This window comes from Mobula hypostoma, chromosome 5 (genome assembly GCF_963921235.1).
Source record: "Mobula hypostoma chromosome 5, sMobHyp1.1, whole genome shotgun sequence".
Lineage (NCBI taxonomy): Eukaryota > Metazoa > Chordata > Chondrichthyes > Myliobatiformes > Myliobatidae > Mobula > Mobula hypostoma.
In genome coordinates, this window is record NC_086101.1 from 18389637 (window position 1) to 18415547 (window position 25911).

Genomic DNA, 25911 nt, shown 5'->3' on the forward strand with positions numbered 1-25911 from the left:
GGAGGGGAGAGATCTCCGGTGTGGAGAGGAGAGGGGAGGGGAGAGATCTCCGGTGTGGAGAGGAGAGATCTCTGGTGTGGAGAGGAGAGGGGAGAGATCTCCGGTGTGGAGAGGAGAGAGATCTCCGGTGTGGAGAGGGAGAGATCTCCGGTGTGGAGAGGGGAGGTGAGAGATCTCCGGTGTGGAGAGGAGAGGGGAGAGATCTCCGGTGTGGAGAGGAGAGGGGAGAGATCTCCGGTGTGGAGAGGAGAGGAGAGAGATCTCCGGTGTGGAGAGGAGAGGGGAGAGATCCCCGGTGTGGGGAAGGGAGAGATCTCCGGTGTGGAGAGGAGAGGGGAGAGATCTCCAGTGTGGAGGGGAGAGGGGAGAGATCTCCAGTGTGGAGGGGAGAGGGGAGAGATCTCCGGTGTGGAGAGGAGAGGGGAGAGGAGAGAGATCTCCGGTGTGGAGAGGAGAGGGGAGAGGAGAGAGATCTCCGGTGTGGAGGGGAGAGGGGTGGGGAGATAGTGGGGAGAGATCTCCGGTGTGGAGAGGAGAGGGGTGGGGAGATAGTGGGGAGAGATCTCCGGTGTGGAGTGGGGAGGGGAGAGATCTCTGGTGTGGAGAGGGGAGAGATCTCTGGTGTGGAGAGGAGAGGGGAGGGATCTCCGGTGTGGAGAGGAGAGAGATCTCCGGTGTGGGGGGGGGGGAGGGGAGAGATCTCCGATGTGGAGAGGGGAGGGGAGAGATCTCTGGTGTGGAAGGGAGAGGGAAGAGATCTCTGGTATGGAAGGGAGAGGGAAGAGATCTCTGGTGTGGAGAGGAGAGGGGAGAGATCTCTGGTGTGGAGAGGAGAGGGGAGAGATCCCCGGTGTGGAGGGTAGAGATCTCCGGTGTGGAGGGTAGAGATCTCCGGTGTGGAGGGTAGAGATCTCCGGTGTGGAGGGGAGAGGGGAGAGATCTCCGGTGTGGAGAGGAGAGGGGAGAGATCTCTGGTGTGGAGAGGAGAGGGGAGAGATCCCCGGTGTGGAGGGTAGAGATCTCCGGTGTGGAGGGTAGAGATCTCTGGTGTGGAGGGGAAAGATCTCCGGTGTGGAGAGGAGAGGAGAGAGATCTCCGGTGTGGAGAGGAGAGAGATCTCCGGTGTGGAGAGGAGAGAGATCTCCGGTGTGGAGAGGAGAGGAGAGAGATCTCCGGTGTGGAGAGGAGAGAGATCTCCGGTGTGGAGGGGAGAGGAGAGAGATCTCCGGTGTGGAGGGGAGAGGGGAGAGATCTCCGGTGTGGAGGGGAGAGGGGAGAGATCTCCGGTGTGGAGAGGAGAGAGATCTCCGGTGTGGAGAGGAGAGGAGAGAGATCTCCGGTGTGGAGAGGAGAGGAGAGAGATCTCCGGTGTGGAGAGGAGAGGAGAGAGATCTCCGGTGTGGAGAGGAGAGGAGAGAGATCTCCGGTGTGGAGAGGAGAGGAGAGAGATCTCCGGTGTGGAGAGGAGAGGAGAGAGATCTCCGGTGTGGAGAGGAGAGAGAGAGATCTCCGGTGTGGAGAGGAGAGAGATCTCCGGTGTGGAGGGGAGAGGGGAGAGATCTCCGGTGTGGAGAGGAGAGAGATCTCCGGTGTGGAGAGGAGAGAGATCTCCGGTGTGGAGAGGAGAGAGATCTCCGGTGTGGAGAGGAGAGAGATCTCCGGTGTGGAGAGGAGAGAGATCTCCGGTGTGGAGAGGAGAGAGATCTCCGGTGTGGAGGGGAGAGGGGAGAGATCTCCGGTGTGGAGGGGAGAGAGATCTCCGGTGTGGAGTGGAGAGGGGAGAGATCCCCGGTGTGGGGAAGGGAGAGATCTCCGGTGTGGAGAGGAGAGGGGAGAGATCTCCGGTGTAGAGGGGAGAGAGATCTCCGGTGTGGAGAGGAGAGGGGAGAGATCCCCGGTGTGGGGAAGGGAGAGATCTCCGGTGTGGAGAGGAGAGGGGAGAGATCTCCGGTGTGGAGAGGAGAGAGATCTCCGGTGTGGAGAGGAGAGGGGAGAGATCTCCGGTGTGGAGAGGAGAGGGGAGAGATCTCCGGTGTGGAGAGGAGAGGGGAGAGATCTCCGGTGTGGAGAGGAGAGGGGAGAGATCTCCGGTGTGGGGAAGGGAGAGATCTCCGGTGTGGAGAGGAGAGGGGAGAGATCTCCGGTGTGGAGAGGAGAGGGGAGAGATCTCCGGTGTGGAGAGGAGAGGAGAGAGAGATCTCCGGTGTGGAGAGGAGAGGGGAGAGATCTCCGGTGTGGAGAGGAGAGGAGAGAGATCTCCGGTGTGGAGAGGAGAGGAGAGAGATCTCCGGTGTGGAGGGGAGAGGGGAGAGATCTCCGGTGTGGAGGGGAGAGGGGAGAGATCTCCGGTGTGGAGGGGAGAGGGGAGAGATCTCCGGTGTGGAGGGGAGAGGGGAGAGATCTCCGGTGTGGAGAGGAGAGGAGAGAGATCTCCGGTGTGGAGAGGAGAGGACAGAGATCTCCGGTGTGGAGGGGAGAGGAGAGAGATCTCCGGTGTGGAGAGGAGAGGGGAGAGATCCCCGGTGTGGGGAAGGGAGAGATCTCCAGTGTGGAGAGGAGAGGGGAGAGATCCCCGGTGTGGGGAAGGGAGAGATCTCCGGTGTGGAGAGGAGAGGGGAGAGATCTCCGGTGTGGAGAGGAGAGGGGAGAGATCTCCGGTGTGGAGAGGAGAGGAGAGGAGAGAGATCTCCGGTGTGGAGAGGAGAGGGGAGAGATCTCCGGTGTGGAGAGGAGAGGGGAGAGATCTCCGGTGTGGAGAGGAGAGAGATCTCCGGTGTGGAGAGGAGAGAGATCTCCGGTGTGGAGAGGAGAGAGATCTCCGGTGTGGAGAGGAGAGAGATCTCCGGTGTGGAGAGGAGAGAGATCTCCGGTGTGGAGAGGAGAGAGATCTCCGGTGTGGAGGGGAGAGGGGAGAGATCTCCGGTGTGGAGTGGAGAGGGGAGAGATCCCCGGTGTGGGGAAGGGAGAGATCTCCGGTGTGGAGAGGAGAGGGGAGAGATCTCCGGTGTAGAGGGGAGAGATCCCCGGTGTGGGGAGGATAGGGGAGAGATCCCCGGTGTGGGGAAGGGAGAGATCTCCGGTGTGGAGAGGAGAGGGGAGAGATCTCCGGTGTGGAGAGGAGAGAGATCTCCGGTGTGGAGAGGAGAGGGGAGAGATCTCCGGTGTGGAGAGGAGAGGGGAGAGATCTCCGGTGTGGAGAGGAGAGGGGAGAGATCTCCGGTGTGGGGAAGGGAGAGATCTCCGGTGTGGAGAGGAGAGGGGAGAGATCTCCGGTGTGGAGAGGAGAGGGGAGAGTTCTCCGGTGTGGGGAAGGGAGAGATCTCCGGTGTGGAGAGGAGAGGGGAGAGATCTCCGGTGTGGAGAGGAGAGGAGAGAGATCTCCGGTGTGGAGAGGAGAGGAGAGAGATCTCCGGTGTGGAGGGGAGAGGGGAGAGATCTCCGGTGTGGAGGGGAGAGGGGAGAGATCTCCGGTGTGGAGGGGAGAGGGGAGAGATCTCCGGTGTGGAGGGGAGAGGGGAGAGATCTCCGGTGTGGAGAGGAGAGGAGAGAGATCTCCGGTGTGGAGAGGAGAGGAGAGAGATCTCCGGTGTGGAGGGGAGAGGAGAGAGATCTCCGGTGTGGAGAGGAGAGGGGAGAGATCCCCGGTGTGGGGAAGGGAGAGATCTCCAGTGTGGAGAGGAGAGGGGAGAGATCCCCGGTGTGGGGAAGGGAGAGATCTCCGGTGTGGAGAGGAGAGGGGAGAGATCTCCGGTGTGGAGAGGAGAGGGGAGAGATCTCCGGTGTGGAGAGGAGAGGAGAGAGATCTCCGGTGTGGAGAGGAGAGGGGAGAGATCCCCGGTGTGGGGAAGGGAGAGATCTCCGGTGTGGAGAGGAGAGGGGAGAGATCTCCGGTGTGGAGGGGAGAGGGGAGAGATCTCCGGTGTGGAGAGGATAGGGGAGAGATCCCCGGTGTGGGGAAGGGAGAGATCTCCGGTGTGGAGAGGAGAGGGGAGAGATCTCCAGTGTGGAGGGGAGAGGGGAGAGATCTCCAGTGTGGAGAGGAGAGGAGAGAGATCTCCGGTGTGGAGAGGAGAGGGGAGAGATCTCCGGTGTGGAGAGGAGAGGAGAGGGGAGAGATCTCCGGTGTGGAGAGGAGAGGAGAGGGGAGAGATCTCCGGTGTGGAGAGGAGAGGAGAGAGATCTCCGGTGTGGAGGGGAGAGGGGAGAGATCTCCGGTGTGGAGAGGAGAGAGATCTCCGGTGTGGAGAGGAGAGAGATCTCCGGTGTGGAGGGGAGAGGAGAGAGATCTCCGGTGTGGAGAGGAGAGATCTCCGGTGTGGAGAGGAGAGAGATCTCCGGTGTGGAGAGGAGAGAGATCTCCGGTGTGGAGGGGAGAGGGGAGAGATCTCCGGTGTGGAGAGGAGAGGGGAGAGATCTCCGGTGTGGAGAGGAGAGAGATCTCCGGTGTGGAGAGGAGAGGAGAGAGATCTCCGGTGTGGAGAGGAGAGAGATCTCCGGTGTGGAGAGGAGAGGGGAGAGATCTCCGGTGTGGAGAGGAGAGAGATCTCCGGTGTGGAGAGGAGAGGGGAGAGATCTCCGGTGTGGAGAGGAGAGGGGAGAGATCTCCGGTGTGGAGAGGAGAGGGGAGAGATCTCCGGTGTGGAGAGGAGAGGGGAGAGATCTCCGGTGTGGAGAGGAGAGGGGAGAGATCTCCGGTGTGGAGAGGAGAGAGATCTCCGGTGTGGAGGGGAGAGGGGAGAGATCTCCGGTGTGGAGAGGAGAGGGGAGAGATCTCCGGTGTGGAGAGGAGAGAGATCTCCGGTGTGGAGAGGAGAGGAGAGAGATCTCCGGTGTGGAGAGGAGAGGGGAGAGATCTCCGGTGTGGGGAAGGGAGAGATCTCCGGTGTGGAGAGGAGAGGGGAGAGATCTCCGGTGTGGAGAGGAGAGGGGAGAGATCTCCGGTGTGGAGAGGAGAGGGGAGAGATCCCCGGTGTGGGGAAGGGAGAGATCTCCGGTGTGGAGAGGAGAGGGGAGAGATCTCCGGTGTGGAGAGGAGAGGAGAGAGATCTCCGGTGTGGAGAGGAGAGGGGAGAGATCTCCGGTGTGGAGAGGAGAGAGATCTCCGGTGTGGAGAGGAGAGAGATCTCCGGTGTGGAGAGGAGAGAGAGAGATCTCCGGTGTGGAGAGGAGAGAGATCTCCGGTGTGGAGAGGAGAGAGATCTCCGGTGTGGAGAGGAGAGAGATCTCCGGTGTGGAGAGGAGAGAGATCTCCGGTGTGGAGAGGAGAGAGATCTCCGGTGTGGAGAGGAGAGGGGAGAGATCTCCGGTGTGGAGAGGAGAGGGGAGAGATCTCCGGTGTGGAGAGGAGAGAGATCTCCGGTGTGGAGAGGAGAGGAGAGAGATCTCCGGTGTGGAGAGGAGAGAGATCTCCGGTGTGGAGAGGAGAGAGATCTCCGGTGTGGAGAGGAGAGATCTCCGGTGTGGAGAGGAGAGAGATCTCCGGTGTGGAGAGGAGAGAGATCTCCGGTGTGGAGAGGAGAGGAGAGAGATCTCCGGTGTGGAGAGGAGAGGGGAGAGATCTCCGGTGTGGAGAGGAGAGAGATCTCCGGTGTGGAGAGGAGAGAGATCTCCGGTGTGGAGAGGAGAGGGGAGAGAGATCTCCGGTGTGGAGAGGAGAGGAGAGAGATCTCCGGTGTGGAGAGGAGAGGGGAGAGATCTCCGGTGTGGAGAGGGGAGAGATCTCCGGTGTGGAGAGGAGAGGGGAGAGATCTCCGGTGTGGAGGGGAGAGGGGAGAGATCTCCGGTGTGGAGAGGAGAGGGGAGAGATCCCCGGTGTGGGGAAGGGAGAGATCTCCGGTGTGGAGAGGAGAGGGGAGAGATCTCCGGTGTGGAGAGGAGAGGGGAGAGATCTCCGGTGTGGAGAGGAGAGGAGAGGGGAGAGATCTCCGGTGTGGAGAGGAGAGGGGAGGAGAGAGATCTCCGGTGTGGAGAGGAGAGAGATCTCCGGTGTGGAGGGGAGAGGAGAGAGACCTCCGGTGTGGAGGGGAGAGGGGAGAGATCTCCGGTGTGGAGGGGAGAGGGGAGAGATCTCCGGTGTGGAGAGGAGAGGAGAGAGATCTCCGGTGTGGAGAGGAGAGGAGAGAGATCTCCGGTGTGGAGAGGAGAGAGATCTCCGGTGTGGAGAGGAGAGAGATCTCCGGTGTGGAGAGGAGAGAGATCTCCGGTGTGGAGAGGAGAGAGATCTCCGGTGTGGAGAGGAGAGAGATCTCCGGTGTGGAGAGGAGAGAGATCTCCGGTGTGGAGAGGAGAGAGATCTCCGGTGCGGAGGGGAGAGATCTCCGGTGTGGAGAGGAGAGAGATCTCCGGTGTGGAGAGGAGAGGAGAGAGATCTCCGGTGTGGAGAGGAGAGGGGAGAGATCCCCGGTGTGGGGAAGGGAGAGATCTCCGGTGTGGAGAGGAGAGGGGAGAGATCTCCGGTGTGGAGAGGAGAGGGGAGAGATCTCCGGTGTGGAGAGGAGAGGGGAGAGATCTCCGGTGTGGGGAAGGGAGAGATCTCCGGTGTGGAGAGGAGAGGGGAGAGATCTCCAGTGTGGAGGGGAGAGATCTCCGGTGTGGAGAGGAGAGAGATCTCCGGTGTGGAGAGGAGAGGAGAGGGGAGAGATCTCCGGTGTGGAGGGGAGAGGAGAGATATCTCCGTTGTGGAGAGGAGAGATCTCCGGTGTGGAGAGGAGAGAGATCTCCGGTGTGGAGGAGAGAGATCTCCGGTGTGGAGAGGAGAGAGATCTCCGGTGTGGAGAGGAGAGAGAGAGATCTCCGGTGTGGAGAGGAGAGGGAGAGAGATCTCCGGTGTGGAGAGGAGAGGAGAGAGATCTCCGGTGTGGAGAGGAGAGGGGAGAGATCTCCGGTGTGGGGAAGGGAGAGATCTCCGGTGTGGAGAGGAGAGGGGAGAGATCTCCGGTGTGGAGAGGAGAGGAGAGAGATCTCCGGTGTGGAGAGGAGAGGAGAGAGATCTCCGGTGTGGAGAGGAGAGAAGAGGGGAGAGATCTCCGGTGTGGAGGGGAGAGGAGAGAGATCTCCGGTGTGGAGAGGAGAGATCTCCGGTGTGGAGAGGAGAGGGGAGAGATCTCCGGTGTGGAGAGGAGAGAGATCTCCGGTGTGGAGTGGAGAGAGAGAGAGAGATCTCCGGTGTGGAGGGGAGAGGAGAGAGATCTCCGGTGTGGAGGGGAGAGGGGAGAGATCTCCGGTGTGGAGGGGAGAGGGGAGAGATCTCCGGTGTGGAGAGGAGAGAGATCTCCGGTGTGGAGAGGAGAGGAGAGAGATCTCCGGTGTGGAGAGGAGAGAGATCTCCGGTGTGGAGAGGAGAGAGATCTCCGGTGTGGAGAGGAGAGAGATCTCCGGTGTGGAGAGGAGAGAGATCTCCGGTGTGGAGAGGAGAGGAGAGAGATCTCCGGTGTGGAGAGGAGAGGGGAGAGATCCCCGGTGTGGGGAAGGGAGAGATCTCCGGTGTGGAGAGGAGAGGGGAGAGATCTCCGGTGTGGAGGGGAGAGGGGAGAGATCTCCGGTGTGGAGAGGATAGGGGAGAGATCCCCGGTGTGGGGAAGGGAGAGATCTCCGGTGTGGAGAGGAGAGGGGAGAGATCTCCGGTGTGGAGGGGAGAGGGGAGAGATCTCCGGTGTGGAGAGGAGAGGAGAGAGATCTCCGGTGTGGAGAGGAGAGGGGAGAGATCTCCGGTGTGGAGAGGAGAGGAGAGGGGAGAGATCTCCGGTGTGGAGGGGAGAGGAGAGATATCTCCGGTGTGGAGAGGAGAGATCTCCGGTGTGGAGAGGAGAGAGATCTCCGGTGTGGAGGAGAGAGATCTCCGGTGTGGAGAGGAGAGAGATCTCCGGTGTGGAGAGAGAGAGATCTCCGGTGTGGAGAGGAGAGAGATCTCCGGTGTGGAGGAAGGGAGAGATCTCCGGTGTGGAGAGGAGAGGGGAGAGATCCCCGGTGTGGGGAAGGGAGAGATCTCTGGTGTGGAGAGGAGAGGGGAGAGATCTCCGGTGTGGAGGGGAGAGGAGAGAGATCTCCGGTGTGGAGAGGAGAGGAGAGAGATCTCCGGTGTGGAGAGGAGAGAGATCTCCGGTGTGGAGGGGAGAGATCTCCGGTGTGGAGAGGAGAGATCTCCGGTGTGGAGAGGAGAGGGGAGAGATCTCCGGTGTGGAGGGGAGAGGGGAGAGATCTCCGGTGTGGAGAGGAGAGGGGAGAGATCTCCGGTGTGGAGAGGAGAGGGGAGAGATCTCCGGTGTGGAGAGGAGAGGAGAGATCTCCGGTGTGGAGGGGAGAGGAGAGAGATCTCCGGTGTGGAGAGGAGAGGGGAGAGATCTCCGGTGTGGAGAGGAGAGGAGAGAGATCTCCGGTGTGGAGAGGAGAGGAGAGAGATCTCCGGTGTGGAGAGGAGAGAGATCTCCGGTGTGGAGGGGAGAGGAGAGAGATCTCCGGTGTGGAGAGGAGAGAGATCTCCGGTGTGGAGAGGAGAGAGATCTCCGGTGTGGAGGGGAGAGATGTCCGGTGTGGAGAGATCTCCGGTGTGGAGAGGAGAGAGATCTCCGGTGTGGAGAGGAGAGAGATCTCCGGTGTGGAGAGGAGAGAGATCTCCGGTGTGGAGAGAGAGATCTCCGGTGTGGAGGGGAGAGGGGAGAGATCTCCGGTGTGGAGGGGAGAGGGGAGAGATCTCCGGTGTGGAGGGGAGAGGGGTGAGATCTCCGGTGTGGAGAGGAGAGGGGAGAGATCTCCGGTGTGGAGAGGAGAGGGGAGAGATCTCCGGTGTGGAGAGGAGAGGAGAGAGATCTCCGGTGTGGAGAGGAGAGGAGAGAGATCTCCGGTGTGGAGAGGAGAGAGATCTCCGGTGTGGAGGGGAGAGGAGAGAGATCTCCGGTGTGGAGGGGAGAGGAGAGAGATCTCCGGTGTGGAGAGGGGAGAGATCTCCGGTGTGGAGAGGAGAGGGGAGAGATCTCCGGTGTGGAGGGGAGAGGAGATAGATCTCCGGTGTGGAGAGGAGAGGAGAGAGATCTCCGGTGTGGAGAGGAGAGAGATCTCCGGTGTGGAGAGGAGAGGGGTGGGGAGATAGTGGGGAGAGATCTCCGGTGTGGAGTGGGGAGGGGAGAGATCTCTGGTGTGGAGAGGGGAGCGGAGGGATCTCCGGTGTGGAGAGGAGAGAGATCTCCGGTGTGGAGGGGAGAGATCTCCGGTGTGGAGAGGAGAGGAGAGGGGAGAGATCTCCGGTGTGGAGGGGAGAGGAGAGAGATCTCCGGTGTGGAGAGGAGAGGGGAGAGATCTCCGGTGTGGAGAGGAGAGGGGAGAGATCTCCGGTGTGGAGAGGAGAGGGGAGAGATCTCCGGTGTGGAGAGGAGAGGAGAGAGATCTCCGGTGTGGAGAGGAGAGGGGAGAGATCCCCGGTGTGCGGAAGGGAGAGATCTCCGGTGTGGAGAGGAGAGGGGAGAGATCGCCAGTGTGGAGGGGAGAGGGGAGAGATCTCCGGTGTGGAGAGGAGAGGGGAGAGATCTCCGGTGTGGAGAGGAGAGAGATCTCCGGTGTGGAGGAGAGAGATCTCCGGTGTGGAGAGGAGAGAGATCTCCGGTGTGGAGAGGAGAGATCTCCGGTGTGGAGAGGAGAGAGATCTCCGGTGTGGGGAGGGAGAGAGATCTCCGGTGTGGAGAGGAGAGGGGAGAGATCTCCGGTGTGGAGAGGAGAGGGAGAGATCTCCGGTGTGGAGAGGAGAGGGGAGAGATCTCCGGTGTGGAGAGGAGAGGGGAGAGATCTCCGGTGTGGAGGGGAGAGGAGAGAGATCTCCGGTGTGGAGAGGAGAGGAGAGAGATCTCCGGTGTGGAGAGGAGAGAAGAGGGGAGAGATCTCCGGTGTGGAGGGGAGAGGAGAGAGATCTCCGTTGTGGAGAGGAGAGATCTCCGGTGTGGAGAGGAGAGAGATCTCCGGTGTGGAGGAGAGAGATCTCCGGTGTGGAGGAGAGAGATCTCCGGTGTGGAGGGGAGAGGAGAGAGACCTCCGGTGTGGAGGGGAGAGGGGAGAGATCTCCGGTGTGGAGGGGAGAGGGGAGAGATCTCCGGTGTGGAGAGGAGAGAGATCTCCGGTGTGGAGAGGAGAGGAGAGAGATCTCCGGTGTGGAGAGGAGAGAGATCTCCGGTGTGGAGAGGAGAGAGAGAGATCTCCGGTGTGGAGAGGAGAGATCTCCGGTGTGGAGAGGAGAGAGATCTCCGGTGTGGAGAGGAGAGAGATCTCCGGTGTGGAGGGGAGAGATCTCCGGTGTGGAGAGGAGAGAGATCTCCGGTGTGGAGAGGAGAGGGGAGAGATCCCCGGTGTGGGGAAGGGAGAGATCTCCGGTGTGGAGAGGAGAGGGGAGAGATCTCCGGTGTGGAGGGCAGAGGGGAGAGATCTCCGGTGTGGAGAGGATAGGGGAGAGATCCCCGGTGTGGGGAAGGGAGAGATCTCCGGTGTGGAGAGGAGAGGGGAGAGATCTCCGGTGTGGAGAGGAGAGGGGAGAGATCTCCGGTGTGGAGAGGAGAGGAGAGAGATCTCCGGTGTGGAGAGGAGAGGGGAGAGATCTCCGGTGTGGAGAGGAGAGGAGAGGGGAGAGATCTCCGGTGTGGAGGGGAGAGGAGAGAGATCTCCGGTGTGGAGAGGAGAGATCTCCGGTGTGGAGAGGAGAGAGATCTCCGGTGTGGAGAGGAGAGAGATCTCCGGTGTGGAGAGGAGAGGAGAGAGATCTCCGGTGTGGAGAGGAGAGATCTCCGGTGTGGAGAGGAGAGAGATCTCCGGTGTGGAGAGGAGAGAGATCTCCGGTGTGGAGAGGAGAGGGGAGAGATCCCCGGTGTGGGGAAGGGAGAGATCTCCGGTGTGGAGAGGAGAGGGGAGAGATCTCCGGTGTGGAGGGGAGAGGAGAGAGATCTCCGGTGTGGAGAGGAGAGGAGAGAGATCTCCGGTGTGGAGAGGAGAGGAGAGAGATCTCCGGTGTGGAGAGGAGAGAGAGGGGAGAGATCTCCGGTGTGGAGGGGAGAGATCTCCGGTGTGGAGAGGAGAGAGATCTCCGGTGTGGAGAGGAGAGAGATCTCCGGTGTGGAGAGGAGAGAGATCTCCGGTGTGGAGGGGAGAGGAGAGAGACCTCCGGTGTGGAGGGGAGAGGGGAGAGATCTCCGGTGTGGAGGGGAGAGGGGAGAGATCTCCGGTGTGGAGAGGAGAGAGATCTCCGGTGTGGAGAGGAGAGGAGAGAGATCTCCGGTGTGGAGAGGAGAGATCTCCGGTGTGGAGAGGAGAGAGATCTCCGGTGTGGAGAGGAGAGAGATCTCCGGTGTGGAGAGGAGAGAGATCTCCGGTGTGGAGAGGAGAGAGATCTCCGGTGTGGAGGGGAGAGATCTCCGGTGTGGAGAGGAGAGGAGAGAGATCTCCGGTGTGGAGAGGAGAGGGGAGAGATCCCGGTGTGGGGAAGGGAGAGATCTCCGGTGTGGAGAGGAGAGGGGAGAGATCTCCGGTGTGGAGAGGAGAGGGGAGAGATCTCCGGTGTGGAGAGGAGAGGGGAGAGATCCCCGGTGTGGGGAAGGGAGAGATCTCCGGTGTGGAGAGGAGAGGGGAGAGATCTCCGGTGTGGAGAGGAGAGGAGAGAGATCTCCGGTGTGGAGAGGAGAGGAGAGAGATCTCCGGTGTGGAGAGGAGAGGGGAGAGATCTCCGGTGTGGAGAGGAGAGGAGAGGGGAGAGATCTCCGGTGTGGAGGGGAGAGGAGAGCGATCTCCGGTGTGGAGAGGAGAGATCTCCGGTGTGGAGAGGAGAGAGATCTCCGGTGTGGAGGAGAGAGATCTCCGGTGTGGAGAGGAGAGAGATCTCCGGTGTGGAGAGGAGAGAGATCTCCGGTGTGGAGAGGAGAGGAGAGAGATCTCCGGTGTGGAGAGGAGAGGAGAGAGATCTCCGGTGTGGAGAGGAGAGGGGAGAGATCCCCGGTGTGGGGAAGGGAGAGATCTCCGGTGTGGAGAGGAGAGGGGAGAGATCTCCGGTGTGGAGGGGAGAGGAGAGAGATCTCCGGTGTGGAGAGGAGAGGAGAGAGATCTCCGGTGTGGAGAGGAGAGAGATCTCCGGTGTGGAGAGGAGAGATCTCCGGTGTGGAGAGGAGAGAGATCTCCGGTGTGGAGAGGAGAGAGATCTCCGGTGTGGAGGGGAGAGGGGAGAGATCTCCGGTGTGGAGGGGAGAGGGGAGAGATCTCCGGTGTGGAGGGGAGAGGGGAGAGATCTCCGGTGTGGAGAGGAGAGGGGAGAGATCTCCGGTGTGGAGAGGAGAGGGGAGAGATCTCCGGTGTGGAGGGGAGAGGGGAGAGATCTCCGGTGTGGAGGGGAGAGGGGAGAGATCTCCGGTGTGGAGAGGAGAGGAGAGAGATCTCCGGTGTGGAGAGGAGAGGAGAGAGATCTCCGGTGTGGAGAGGAGAGGAGAGAGATCTCCGGTGTGGAGGGGAGAGGAGAGAGATCTCCGGTGTGGAGAGGAGAGGGGAGAGATCTCCGGTGTGGAGAGGAGAGAGATCTCCGGTGTGGAGGGGAGAGATCTCCGGTGTGGAGAGGGGAGAGATCTCCGGTGTGGAGAGGAGAGAGATCTCCGGTGTGGAGAGGAGAGAGATCTCCGGTGTGGAGGGGAGAGGGGAGAGATCTCCGGTGTGGAGGGGAGAGGGGAGAGATCTCCGGTGTGGAGGGGAGAGGGGAGAGATCTCCGGTGTGGAGGGGAGAGGGGAGAGATCTCCGGTGTGGAGGGGAGAGGGGAGAGATCTCCGGTGTGGAGAGGAGAGGAGAGAGATCTCCGGTGTGGAGAGGAGAGGAGAGAGATCTCCGGTGTGGAGAGGAGAGAGATCTCCGGTGTGGAGGGGAGAGGAGAGAGATCTCCGGTGTGGAGGGGAGAGGAGAGAGATCTCCGGTGTGGAGAGGGGAGAGATCTCCGGTGTGGAGAGGAGAGGGGAGAGATCTCCGGTGTGGAGGGGAGAGGAGAGAGATCTCCGGTGTGGAGAGGAGAGGAGAGAGATCTCCGGTGTGGAGAGGAGAGAGATCTCCGGTGTGGAGAGGAGAGAGATCTCCGGTGTGGAGAGGAGAGGGGAGAGATCTCCGGTGTGGAGAGGAGAGGGGAGAGATCTCCGGTGTGGAGAGGAGAGGGGAGAGATCTCCGGTGTGGAGAGGAGAGAGATCTCCGGTGTGGGGGGAGGAGAGGGGAGAGATCTCCGGTGTGGAGAGGAGAGGAGAGGGGAGAGATCTCCGGTGTGGAGAGGAGAGGAGAGAGATCTCCGGTGTGGAGAGGAGAGGGGAGAGATCTCCGGTGTGGAGAGGAGAGGTGAGAGATCTCCGGTGTGGAGAGGGGAAGGGAGAGATCTCCGGTGTGGAGAGGAGAGGAGAGAGATCTCCGGTGTGGAGAGGAGAGGGGAGAGATCCCCGGTGTGGAGAGGAGAGGAGAGAGATCTCCGGTGTGGAGAGGAGAGGGGAGAGATCTCCGGTGTGGAGGGGAGAGGGGAGAGATCTCCGGTGTGGAGAGGAGAGGGGAGAGATCTCCGGTGTGGAGAGGAGAGGAGAGGGGAGAGATCTCCGGTGTGGAGAGGAGAGGAGAGAGATCTCCGGTGTGGAGAGGAGAGGGGAGAGATCTCCGGTGTGGAGAGGAGAGGGGAGAGATCTCCGGTGTGGAGAGGAGAGGGGAGAGATCTCCGGTGTGGAGAGGAGAGAGATCTCCGGTGTGGAGAGGAGAGGGGAGAGATCTCCGGTGTGGAGAGGAGAGAGATCTTCTGTGTGGAGAGGAGAGGGGAGAGATCCCCGGTGTGGGGAAGGGAGAGATCCCCGGTGCGGGGAAGGGAGAGATCTCTGGTGTGGAGAGGAGAGGGATCTCCGGTGTGGAGAGGAGAGAGATCTCCGGTGTGGAGAGGAGAGAGATCTCCGGTGTGGAGAGGAGAGAGATCTCCGGTGTGGAGAGGAGAGATCTCCGGTGTGGAGAGGAGAGAGATCTCCGGTGTGGAGAGGAGAGAGATCTCCGGTGTGGAGAGGAGAGAGAGATCTCCGGTGTGGAGAGGAGAGAGATCTCCGGTGTGGAGAGGAGAGAGATCTCCGGTGTGGAGAGGAGAGAGATCTCCGGTGTGGAGAGGAGAGAGATCTCCGGTGTGGAGAGGAGAGGAGAGAGATCTCCGGTGTGGAGAGGAGAGGAGAGAGATCTCCGGTGTGGAGAGGAGAGAGATCTCCGGTGTGGAGAGGAGAGAGATCTCCGGTGTGGAGGGGAGAGGGGAGAGATCTCCGGTGTGGAGAGGAGAGGGGAGGGGAGAGATCTCCGGTGTGGAGAGGAGAGGAGAGAGATCTCCGGTGTGGAGGGGAGAGGGGAGAGATCTCCGGTGTGGAGAGGAGAGGGGAGGGGAGAGATCTCCGGTGTGGAGAGGAGAGGATCTCCGGTGTGGAGAGGAGAGGAGAGAGATCTCCGGTGTGGAGAGGAGAGAGATCTCCGGTGTGGAGAGGAGAGGAGAGAGATCTCCGGTGTGGAGAGGAGAGGAGAGAGATCTCCGGTGTGGAGAGGAGAGAGATCTCCGGTGTGGAGAGGAGAGAGAGATCTCCGGTGTGGAGAGGAGAGGGGAGAGATCTCCGGTGTGGAGAGGAGAGAGATCTCCGGTGTGGAGGGGAGAGATCTCCGGTGTGGAGAGGAGAGAGATCTCCGGTGTGGAGAGGAGAGGAGAGAGATCTCCGGTGTGGAGAGGAGAGAGATCTCCGGTGTGGAGGGGAGAGGAGAGAGATCTCCGGTGTGGAGGGGAGAGGGGAGAGATCTCCGGTGTGGAGGGGAGAGGGGAGAGATCTCCGGTGTGGAGAGGAGAGGAGAGAGATCTCCGGTGTGGAGAGGAGAGGAGAGAGATCTCCGGTGTGGAGAGGAGAGAGATCTCCGGTGTGGAGAGGAGAGAGATCTCCGGTGTGGAGAGGAGAGAGATCTCCGGTGTGGAGAGGAGAGAGATCTCCGGTGTGGAGAGGAGAGAGATCTCCGGTGTGGAGGGGAGAGATCTCCGGTGTGGAGAGGAGAGGAGAGAGATCTCCGGTGTGGAGAGGAGAGGGGAGAGATCCCGGTGTGGGGAAGGGAGAGATCTCCGGTGTGGAGAGGAGAGGGGAGAGATCTCCGGTGTGGAGGGCAGAGGGGAGAGATCTCCGGTGTGGAGAGGATAGGGGAGAGATCCCCGGTGTGGGGAAGGGAGAGATCTCCGGTGTGGAGAGGAGAGGGGAGAGATCTCCAGTGTGGAGGGGAGAGGGGAGAGATCTCCGGTGTGGAGAGGAGAGGAGAGAGATCTCCGGTGTGGAGAGGAGAGGGGAGAGATCTCCGGTGTGGAGAGGAGAGTAGAGGGGAGAGATCTCCGGTGTGGAGGGGAGAGGAGAGATATCTCCGGTGTGGAGAGGAGAGAGATCTCCGGTGTGGAGAGGAGAGAGATCTCCGGTGTGGAGAGGAGAGAGATCTCCGGTGTGGAGAGGAGAGAGATCTCCGGTGTGGAGAGGAGAGATCTCCGGTGTGGAGAGATCTCCGGTGTGGAGAGGAGAGAGATCTCCGGTGTGGGGAAGGGAGAGATCTCCGGTGTGGAGAGGAGAGGGGAGAGATCCCCGGTGTGGGGAAGGGAGAGATCTCCGGTGTGGAGAGGAGAGGGGAGAGATCTCCGGTGTGGAGGGGAGAGGAGAGAGATCTCCGGTGTGGAGAGGAGAGGAGAGAGATCTCCGGTGTGGAGAGGAGAGGGGAGAGATCTCCGGTGTGGAGAGGAGAGGGGAGAGATCTCCGGTGTGGAGGGGAGAGATCTCCGGTGTGGAGAGGAGAGAGATCTCCGGTGTGGAGGGGAGAGGGGAGAGATCTCCGGTGTGGAGGGGAGAGGGGAGAGATCTCCGGTGTGGAGGGGAGAGGGGAGAGATCTCCGGTGTGGAGAGGAGAGGGGAGAGATCTCCGGTGTGGAGAGGAGAGGGGAGAGATCTCCGGTGTGGAGGGGAGAGGGGAGAGATCTGCGGTATGGAGAGGAGAGGGGAGAGATCTCCGGTGTGGAGAGGAGAGGAGAGAGATCTCCGGTGTGGAGAGGAGAGGAGAGAGATCTCCGGTGTGGAGAGGAGAGGAGAGAGAGAGATCTCCGGTGTGGAGGGGAGAGGAGAGAGATCTCCGGTGTGGAGGGGAGAGATCTCCGGTGTGGAGAGGAGAGAGATCTCCGGTGTGGAGGGGAGAGATCTCCGGTGTGGAGAGGAGAGAGATCTCCGGTGTGGAGAGGAGAGATCTCCGGTGTGGAGAGGAGAGAGATCTCCGGTGTGGAGAGGAGAGAGATCTCCGGTGTGGAGAGGAGAGGGGAGAGATCTCCGGTGTGGAGGGGAGAGGGGAGAGATCTCCGGTGTGGAGGGGAGAGGGGAGAGATCTCCGGTGTGGAGGGGAGAGGGGAGAGATCTCCGGTGTGGAGGGGAGAGGGGAGAGATCTCCGGTGTGGAGAGGAGAGGAGAGAGATCTCCGGTGTGGAGAGGAGAGGAGAGAGATCTCCGGTGTGGAGAGGAGAGAGATCTCCGGTGTGGAGGGGAGAGGAGAGAGATCTCCGGTGTGGAGGGGAGAGGAGAGAGATCTCCGGTGTGGAGAGGGGAGAGATCTCCGGTGTGGAGAGGAGAGGGGAGAGATCTCCGGTGTGGAGAGGAGAGGAGAGAGATCTCCGGTGTGGAGAGGAGAGGAGAGAGATCTCCGGTGTGGAGAGGAGAGAGATCTCCGGTGTGGAGAGGAGAGGGGTGGGGAGATAGTGGGGAGAGATCTCCGGTGTGGAGTGGGGAGGGGAGAGATCTCTGGTGTGGAGAGGGGAGCGGAGGGATCTCCGGTGTGGAGAGGAGAGAGATCTCCGGTGTGGGGGGGGGAGGGGAGAGATCTCCGGTGTGGAGAGGAGAGGAGAGGGGAGAGATCTCCGGTGTGGAGGGGAGAGGAGAGAGATCTCCGGTGTGGAGAGGAGAGGGGAGAGATCTCCGGTGTGGAGAGGAGAGGGGAGAGATCTCCGGTGTGGAGAGGGGAGGGGAGAGATCTCCGGTGTGGAGAGGAGAGGGGAGAGATCTCCGGTGTGGAGAGGAGAGGAGAGAGATCTCCGGTGTGGAGAGGAGAGGGGAGAGATCTCCGGTGTGGAGAGGAGAGGGGAGAGATCTCCGGTGTGGAGAGGAGAGGGGAGAGATCTCCGGTGTGGAGGGGAGAGGGGAGAGATCTCCGGTGTGGAGAGGAGAGGGGAGAGATCTCCGGTGTGGAGAGGAGAGGAGAGGGGAGAGATCTCCGGTGTGGAGAGGAGAGGAGAGAGATCTCCGGTGTGGAGAGGAGAGGGGAGAGATCTCCGGTGTGGAGAGGAGAGGGGAGAGATCTCCGGTGTGGAGAGGAGAGGGGAGAGATCTCCGGTGTGGAGAGGAGAGAGATCTCCGGTGTGGAGAGGAGAGGGGAGAGATCTCCGGTGTGGAGAGGAGAGAGATCTTCTGTGTGGAGAGGAGAGGGGAGAGATCCCCGGTGTGGGGAAGGGAGAGATCCCCGGTGCGGGGAAGGGAGAGATCTCTGGTGTGGAGAGGAGAGGGATCTCCGGTGTGGAGGGGAGAGAGATCTCCGGTGTGGAGGGAAGAGATCTCCGGTGTGGAGAGGAGAGAGATCTCCGGTGTGGAGAGGAGAGAGATCTCCGGTGTGGAGAGGAGAGAGATCTCCGGTGTGGAGAGGAGAGAGATCTCCGGTGTGGAGAGGAGAGAGATCTCCGGTGTGGAGAGGAGAGGTGAGAGATCTCCGGTGTGGAGAGGAGAGAGATCTCCGGTGTGGAGAGGAGAGAGATCTCCGGTGTGGAGAGGAGAGAGATCTCCGGTGTGGAGAGGAGAGAGATCTCCGGTGTGGAGAGGAGAGAGATCTCCGGTGTGGAGAGGAGAGAGATCTCCGGTGTGGAGAGGAGAGAGATCTCCGGTGTGGAGGGGAGAGGGGAGAGATCTCCGGTGTGGAGAGGAGAGGAGAGAGATCTCCGGTGTGGAGAGGAGAGGGGAGAGAGATCTCCGGTGTGGAGAGGGGAGGGGAGAGATCTCCGGTGTGGAGAGGAGAGGGGAGAGATCTCCGGTGTGGAGAGGAGAGAGATCTCCGGTGTGGAGAGGAGAGGGGAGAGATCTCCGGTGTGGAGAGGAGAGAGATCTTCTGTGTGGAGAGGAGAGGGGAGAGATCCCCGGTGTGGGGAAGGGAGAGATCCCCGGTGCGGGGAAGGGAGAGATCTCTGGTGTGGAGAGGAGAGGGATCTCCGGTGTGGAGGGGAGAGAGATCTCCGGTGTGGAGAGAGATCTCCGGTGTGGAGAGGAGAGAGATCTCCGGTGTGGAGAGGAGAGGAGAGAGATCTCCGGTGTGGAGAGGAGAGAGATCTCCGGTGTGGAGAGGAGAGAGATCTCCGGTGTGGAGAGGAGAGAGATCTCCGGTGTGGAGAGGAGAGAGATCTCCGGTGTGGAGAGGAGAGGAGAGAGATCTCCGGTGTGGAGAGGAGAGAGATCTCCGGTGTGGAGAGGAGAGAGAGAGATCTCCGGTGTGGAGAGGAGAGAGATCTCCGGTGTGGAGAGGAGAGAGATCTCCGGTGTGGAGAGGAGAGAGATCTCCGGTGTGGAGAGGAGAGAGATCTCCGGTGTGGAGAGGAGAGAGATCTCCGGTGTGGAGGGGAGAGGGGAGAGATCTCCGGTGTGGAGAGGAGAGGGGAGGGGAGAGATCTCCGGTGTGGAGGGGAGAGAGATCTCCGGTGTGGAGGGGAGAGGGGAGAGATCTCCGGTGTGGAGAGGAGAGGGGAGGGGAGAGATCTCCGGTGTGGAGAGGAGAGGAGAGAGATCTCCGGTGTGGAGAGGAGAGGAGAGAGATCTCCGGTGTGGAGAGGAGAGAGATCTCCGGTGTGGAGAGGAGAGGAGAGAGATCTCCGGTGTGGAGAGGAGAGGAGAGAGATCTCCGGTGTGGAGAGGAGAGAGATCTCCGGTGTGGAGAGGAGAGATCTCCGGTGTGGAGAGGAGAGAGATCTCCGGTGTGGAGAGGAGAGAGATCTCCGGTGTGGAGAGGAGAGAGATCTCCGGTGCGGAGGGGAGAGATCTCCGGTGTGGAGAGGAGAGAGATCTCCGGTGTGGAGAGGAGAGAGATCTCCGGTGTGGAGAGGAGAGAGATCTCCGGTGTGGAGAGGAGAGGAGAGAGATCTCCGGTGTGGAGAGGAGAGGGGAGAGATCCCCGGTGTGGGGAAGGGAGAGATCTCCGGTGTGGAGAGGAGAGGGGAGAGATCTCCGGTGTGGAGGGCAGAGGGGAGAGATCTCCGGTGTGGAGAGGATAGGGGAGAGATCCCCGGTGTGGGGAAGGGAGAGATCTCCGGTGTGGAGAGGAGAGGGGAGAGATCTCCGGTGTGGAGGGGAGAGGGGAGAGATCTCCGGTGTGGAGAGGAGAGGAGAGAGATCTCCGGTGTGGAGAGGAGAGGGGAGAGATCTCCGGTGTGGAGAGGAGAGTAGAGGGGAGAGATCTCCGGTGTGGAGGGGAGAGGAGAGAGATCTCCGGTGTGGAGAGGAGAGATCTCCGGTGTGGAGAGGAGAGAGATCTCCGGTGTGGAGAGGAGAGAGATCTCCGGTGTGGAGAGGAGAGAGATCTCCGGTGTGGAGAGGAGAGATCTCCGGTGTGGAGAGGAGAGAGATCTCCGGTGTGGGGAAGGGAGAGATCTCCGGTGTGGAGAGGAGAGGGGAGAGATCCCCGGTGTGGGGAAGGGAGAGATCTCCGGTGTGGAGAGGAGAGGGGAGAGATCTCCGGTGTGGAGGGGAGAGGAGAGAGATCTCCGGTGTGGAGAGGAGAGGAGAGAGATCTCCGGTGTGGAGAGGAGAGGAGAGAGATCTCCGGTGTGGAGAGGAGAGGAGAGAGATCTCCGGTGTGGAGGGGAGAGATCTCCGGTGTGGAGAGGAGAGAGATCTCCGGTGTGGAGGGGAGAGGGGAGAGATCTCCGGTGTGGAGGGGAGAGGGGAGAGATCTCCGGTGTGGAGGGGAGAGGGGAGAGATCTCCGGTGTGGAGAGGAGAGGGGAGAGATCTCCGGTGTGGAGAGGAGAGGAGAGAGATCTCCGGTGTGGAGGGGAGAGGGGAGAGATCTCCGGTGTGGAGAGGAGAGGAGAGAGAGAGATCTCCGGTGTGGAGAGGAGAGGAGAGAGATCTCCGGTGTGGAGAGGAGAGGAGAGAGATCTCCGGTGTGGAGAGGAGAGAGATCTCCGGTGTGGAGGGGAGAGGAGAGAGATCTCCGGTGTGGAGAGGAGAGAGATCTCCGGTGTGGAGAGGAGAGAGATCTCCGGTGTGGAGGGGAGAGATCTCCGGTGTGGAGGGGAGAGATCTCCGGTGTGGAGAGGAGAGAGATCTCCGGTGTGGAGAGGAGAGAGATCTCCGGTGTGGAGAGGAGAGAGATCTCCGGTGTGGAGAGGAGAGAGATCTCCGGTGTGGAGAGGAGAGGAGAGAGATCTCCGGTGTGGAGAGGAGAGAGATCTCCGGTGTGGAGGGGAGAGGGGAGAGATCTCCGGTGTGGAGGGGAGAGGGGAGAGATCTCCGGTGTGGAGGGGAGAGGGGAGAGATCTCCGGTGTGGAGAGGAGAGGGGAGAGATCTCCGGTGTGGAGAGGAGAGGGGAGAGATCTCCGGTGTGGAGAGGAGAGGGGAGAGATCTCCGGTGTGGAGAGGAGAGGAGAGAGATCTCCGGTGTGGAGAGGAGAGGAGAGAGATCTCCGGTGTGGAGAGGAGAGAGATCTCCGGTGTGGAGGGGAGAGGAGAGAGATCTCCGGTGTGGAGGGGAGAGGAGAGAGATCTCCGGTGTGGAGAGGGGAGAGATCTCCGGTGTGGAGAGGAGAGGGGAGAGATCTCCGGTGTGGAGGGGAGAGGAGAGAGATCTCCGGTGTGGAGAGGAGAGGAGAGAGATCTCCGGTGTGGAGAGGAGAGAGATCTCCGGTGTGGAGAGGAGAGAGATCTCCGGTGTGGAGAGGAGAGAGATCTCCGGTGTGGAGAGGAGAGGGGAGAGATCTCTGGTGTGGAGAGGGGAGCGGAGGGATCTCCGGTGTGGAGAGGAGAGAGATCTCCGGTGTGGGGGGGGGAGGGGAGAGATCTCCGGTGTGGAGAGGAGAGGAGAGGGGAGAGATCTCCGGTGTGGAGGGAAGAGGAGAGAGATCTCTGGTGTGGAGAGGCGAGGGGAGAGATCTCCGGTGTGGAGAGGGGAGGTGAGAGATCTCCGGTGTGGAGAGGGGAAGGGAGAGATCTCCGGTGTGGAGAGGAGAGGAGAGAGATCTCCGGTGTGGAGAGGAGAGGGGAGAGATCCCCGGTGTGCGGAAGGGAGAGATCTCCGGTGTGGAGAGGAGAGGGGAGAGATCGCCAGTGTGGAGGGGAGAGGGGAGAGATCTCCGGTGTGGAGAGGAGAGGGGAGAGATCTCCGGTGTGGAGAGGAGAGGAGAGGGGAGAGATCTCCGGTGTGGAGAGGAGAGGAGAGAGATCTCCGGTGTGGAGAGGAGAGGGGAGAGATCTCCGGTGTGGAGAGGGGAGGGGAGAGATCTCCGGTGTGGAGAGGAGAGGGGAGAGATCTCCGGTGTGGAGAGGAGAGAGATCTCCGGTGTGGAGAGGAGAGGGGAGAGATCTCCGGTGTGGAGAGGAGAGAGATCTTCTGTGTGGAGAGGAGAGGGGAGAGATCCCCGGTGTGGGGAAGGGAGAGATCCCCGGTGCGGGGAAGGGAGAGATCTCTGGTGTGGAGAGGAGAGGGATCTCCGGTGTGGAGAGGAGAGAGAGATCTCCGGTGTGGAGAGGAGAGAGATCTCCGGTGTGGAGAGGGGAGAGATCTCCGGTGTGGAGAGGAGAGATCTCCGGTGTGGAGAGGAGAGGGGAGAGATCTCCGGTGTGGAGGGGAGAGAGATCTCCGGTGTGGAGAGGAGAGAGATCTCCGGTGTGGAGAGGAGAGAGATCTCCGGTGTGGAGAGGAGAGAGATCTCCGGTGTGGAGAGGAGAGAGATCTCCGGTGTGGAGAGGAGAGAGATCTCCGGTGTGGAGGGGAGAGATCTCCGGTGTGGAGAGGAGAGGGGAGGGGAGAGATCTCCGGTGTGGAGAGGAGAGGGGAGAGATCTCCGGTGTGGAGAGGAGAGGGGAGAGATCTCCGGTGTGGAGAGGAGAGGGGAGGGGAGAGATCTCCGGTGTGGAGGGGAGAGAGATCTCCGGTGTGGAGAGGAGAGGAGAGAGATCTCCGGTGTGGAGAGGAGAGGGGAGAGATCTCCGGTGTGGAGAGGAGAGAGATCTCCGGTGTGGAGAGGAGAGGAGAGGGGAGAGATCTCCGGTGTGGAGGGGAGAGGAGAGATATCTCCGGTGTGGAGAGGAGAGAGATCTCCGGTGTGGAGAGGAGAGAGATCTCCGGTGTGGAGGGGAGAGATCTCCGGTGTGGAGAGGAGAGAGATCTCCGGTGTGGAGAGGAGAGGGGAGAGATCTCCGGTGTGGAGAGGAGAGGGGAGAGATCTCCGGTGTGGAGGGGAGAGGGGAGAGATCTCCGGTGTGGAGAGGAGAGGGGAGAGATCTCCGGTGTGGAGAGGAGAGGGGAGAGATCTCCGGTGTGGAGAGGAGAGGGGAGAGATCTCCGGTGTGGAGGGGAGAGGAGAGAGATCTCCGGTGTGGAGAGGAGAGGAGTGAGATCTCCGGTGTGGAGAGGAGAGAAGAGGGGAGAGATCTCCGGTGTGGAGGGGAGAGGAGAGAGATCTCCGGTGTGGAGAGGAGAGAGATCTCCGGTGTGGAGAGGAGAGAGATCTCCGGTGTGGAGAGGAGAGAGATCTCCGGTGTGGAGAGGAGAGAGATCTCCGGTGTGGAGAGGAGAGGGGAGAGATCTCCGGTGTGGAGAGGAGAGGAGATGGGAGAGATCTCCGGTGTGGAGAGGAGAGAGATCTCCGGTGTGGAGAGGAGAGGGGAGAGAACTCCGGTGTGGAGAGGGGAGGGGAGAGATCTCCGGTGTGGAGAGGAGAGGGGAGAGATCTCCGGTGTGGAGAGGAGAGAGATCTCCGGTGTGGAGAGGAGAGGGGAGAGATCTCCGGTGTGGAGAGGAGAGAGATCTTCTGTGTGGAGAGGAGAGGGGAGAGATCCCCGGTGTGGGGAAGGGAGAGATCCCCGGTGCGGGGAAGGGAGAGATCTCTGGTGTGGAGAGGAGAGGGATCTCCGGTGTGGAGGGGAGAGAGATCTCCGGTGTGGAGGGAAGAGATCTCCGGTGTGGAGAGGAGAGAGATCTCCGGTGTGGAGAGGAGAGATCTCCGGTGTGGAGAGGAGAGAGATCTCCGGTGTGGAGGGGAGAGAGATCTCCGGTGTGGAGAGGAGAGAGATCTCCGGTGTGGAGAGGAGAGAGATCTCCGGTGTGGAGAGGAGAGAGATCTCCGGTGTGGAGAGGAGAGAGATCTCCGGTGTGGAGAGGAGAGAGATCTCCGGTGTGGAGAGGAGAGAGATCTCCGGTGTGGAGAGGAGAGAGATCTCCGGTGTGGAGGGGAGAGGGGAGAGATCTCCGGTGTGGAGAGGAGAGGGGAGGGGAGAGATCTCCGGTGTGGAGGGGAGAGAGATCTCCGGTGTGGAGGGGAGAGGGGAGAGATCTCCGGTGTGGAGAGGAGAGGGGAGGGGAGAGATCTCCGGTGTGGAGAGGAGAGGAGAGAGATCTCCGGTGTGGAGGGGAGAGGGGAGAGATCTCCGGTGTGGAGGGGAGAGGGGAGAGATCTCCGGTGTGGAGGGGAGAGGGGTGAGATCTCCGGTGTGGAGGGGAGAGGGGAGAGATCTCCGGTGTGGAGAGGAGAGGAGAGAGATCTCCTGTGTTGAGAGGAGAGAGATCTCCGGTGTGGAGGGGAGAGGAGAGAGATCTCCGGTGTGGAGGGGAGAGGAGAGAGATCTCCGGTGTGGAGGGGAGAGGAGAGAGATCTCCGGTGTGGAGAGGAGAGAGATCTCCGGTGTGGAGAGGAGAGAGATCTCCGGTGTGGAGAGGAGAGAGATCTCCGGTGTGGAGGGGAGAGGAGAGAGATCTCCGGTGTGGAGAGGAGTGGAGGTGTGGAGAGGAGAGAGATCTCCGGTGTGGAGAGGAGAGAGATCTCCGGTGTGGAGAGGAGAGGAGAGGAGAGAGATCTCCGGTGTGGAGAGGAGAGAGATCTCCGGTGTGGAGGGGAGAGGGGAGAGATCTCCGGTGTGGAGAGGAGAGGGGAGAGATCTCTGGTGTGGAGAGGAGAGAGATCTCCGGTGTGGAGGGGAGTGATCTCCGGTGTGGAGAGGAGTGTGGAGGGGAGGGGAGATAGTGTTGGTTTTTAACAATGAAGCAGAGCAGAATGAAGCTGTTTGGCTCATCGAAGCCGCTCTGCCATTTGGTCATGGCTGATTTATTTTCTCTCTCTACCCCATTCTCCTGCCTTCTTCCTGTAACCTTTGATGCTCATACTAATCCAGAACATAGGAACCTCCTCTTTAAATATACCCATTGGCTTGGCCTCCACATCCCTCTGTGGCAATGAGTTCCACAGATTCACCACATCTGTTCCAAAGGGACATCCCATTCCGCGGCTGTGCCTCTGATCCTGGACTCTCACACTAATGGAAACATTCTCACCTCTCATTCTTCTCAACTCAGAGCTGTTAAATGCATTAGTCCTTTCATTCCTGGGATCATTCTTGTGAACATCCTCTGGACCCTTCCCAATGCCAGCACATAAGGGGTCCAAAACTACTGGCAATGCTCTGACCATCACCTTATAAAGTTTTGCTCTGGAGTTGCGTATCTGCAGTGCTTACGCTGACAGACACCCCGTGCGCTGCCCCTTACCTCAGCAATGATCTTTTCCAGCTCCCTGTTCTCCTTCTCCAGCTGCCGTGACTTCTCCTCGTCATTATTGTTGGTCGACGAGCCCGTCTTCATTGTGTCCTGCTGCTCGGACTGCCACTCCCCACGTGTTATCAACCTCCGCATCTGCAGGGAGACACAAGCGCACAGATGGGTGTGCGGAGAATGGAGGGACCTGGACTTTGTGCAGGCAGAAGGTTCTGTTCTTGTGCTGTACTGTTCAATGTCAGTGGAGTGAGGCTGTAGAGAGGAGGTCTCATATTTGCTTACTCCCTTGTGGTACAACTTTATTAGACTTTGGCTAGGCTACAGCTGGCATTCTGGGTGCAGTTCTGGTCACCACAATAGGAAGAATGTGATTCCTCTGAAGAGTTTGCAAAGTAGAATCACCAGGACATTGCTCGGATGGAGAGTAGAGACTGGACGGTGTAAGTTTAGATTCCCTGGAATGGTGGGGGGGGGGCGTGGTGGAGAAGAATCTGGTAGAGGGGTACAAAATTGTGAGAGATATAGATAGGGGAGATAATAGAAAACTGCTCTCTATAGAAGTGGTATCTAAAGCAATTGGGATGTTATGTTGGAATTATACAAGATGCTGGAGAGGTAGCATTTAGAATATTGTGTTCAGTTTCAGTCACCCTGCTGTAGGAAAGATGCTGTGAAGCTGGAAAGAATGTAGAGGAGATTGACGAGAATGTTGCTAGATTTTGGGAGACTGAGTTATGGAAAGAGCTTAAGCAGACTGGGACTATCTTCACTGGAGTGTAGGAGACAGAGGGGTGACCTTAGAGAGGTGTATAAAATCATGGGGTCAATGCACCCAGTCCTCTTTCCAGAATAGGGTATAGGTTGAGGGGAGAGGAACCTGAGGGTTAACTCTTCCACCTGGAGGATGGTCAATAGGTGAAATGAGCTGTCAGACGAAGTGGTAGAGGCAGGTGCATTAACAATATTTAAAAGACATTTGGATAAATACATGGATAGGATACGTTTAGAGTAGGGGTTTCTAACCCTTACAATGAACCGAGGGGTTTGTACACCTCCAGGATAGGAACCTCTGGTATAGAGGCTTAGATTGGCATGGACCATACTGGGTGAAGGACCTATT

The 25911-nt window shown here is 60.1% G+C and overlaps 1 protein-coding gene across 2 annotated transcripts in view; it reads right to left on the reverse strand.

Annotated features, from left to right (window-relative positions):
* Positions 1 to 25911, reverse strand: part of gabbr1b (gamma-aminobutyric acid (GABA) B receptor, 1b) — a 282459-nt gene that overhangs the window by 3816 nt on the left and 252732 nt on the right. For both annotated transcript variants that reach the window (XM_063048134.1, XM_063048135.1), the window contains one exon: positions 24786 to 24929. In XM_063048134.1, coding sequence (XP_062904204.1) covers positions 24786 to 24929 — 144 coding nt within the window. The remainder of the gene's footprint in view (positions 1 to 24785; positions 24930 to 25911) is intronic.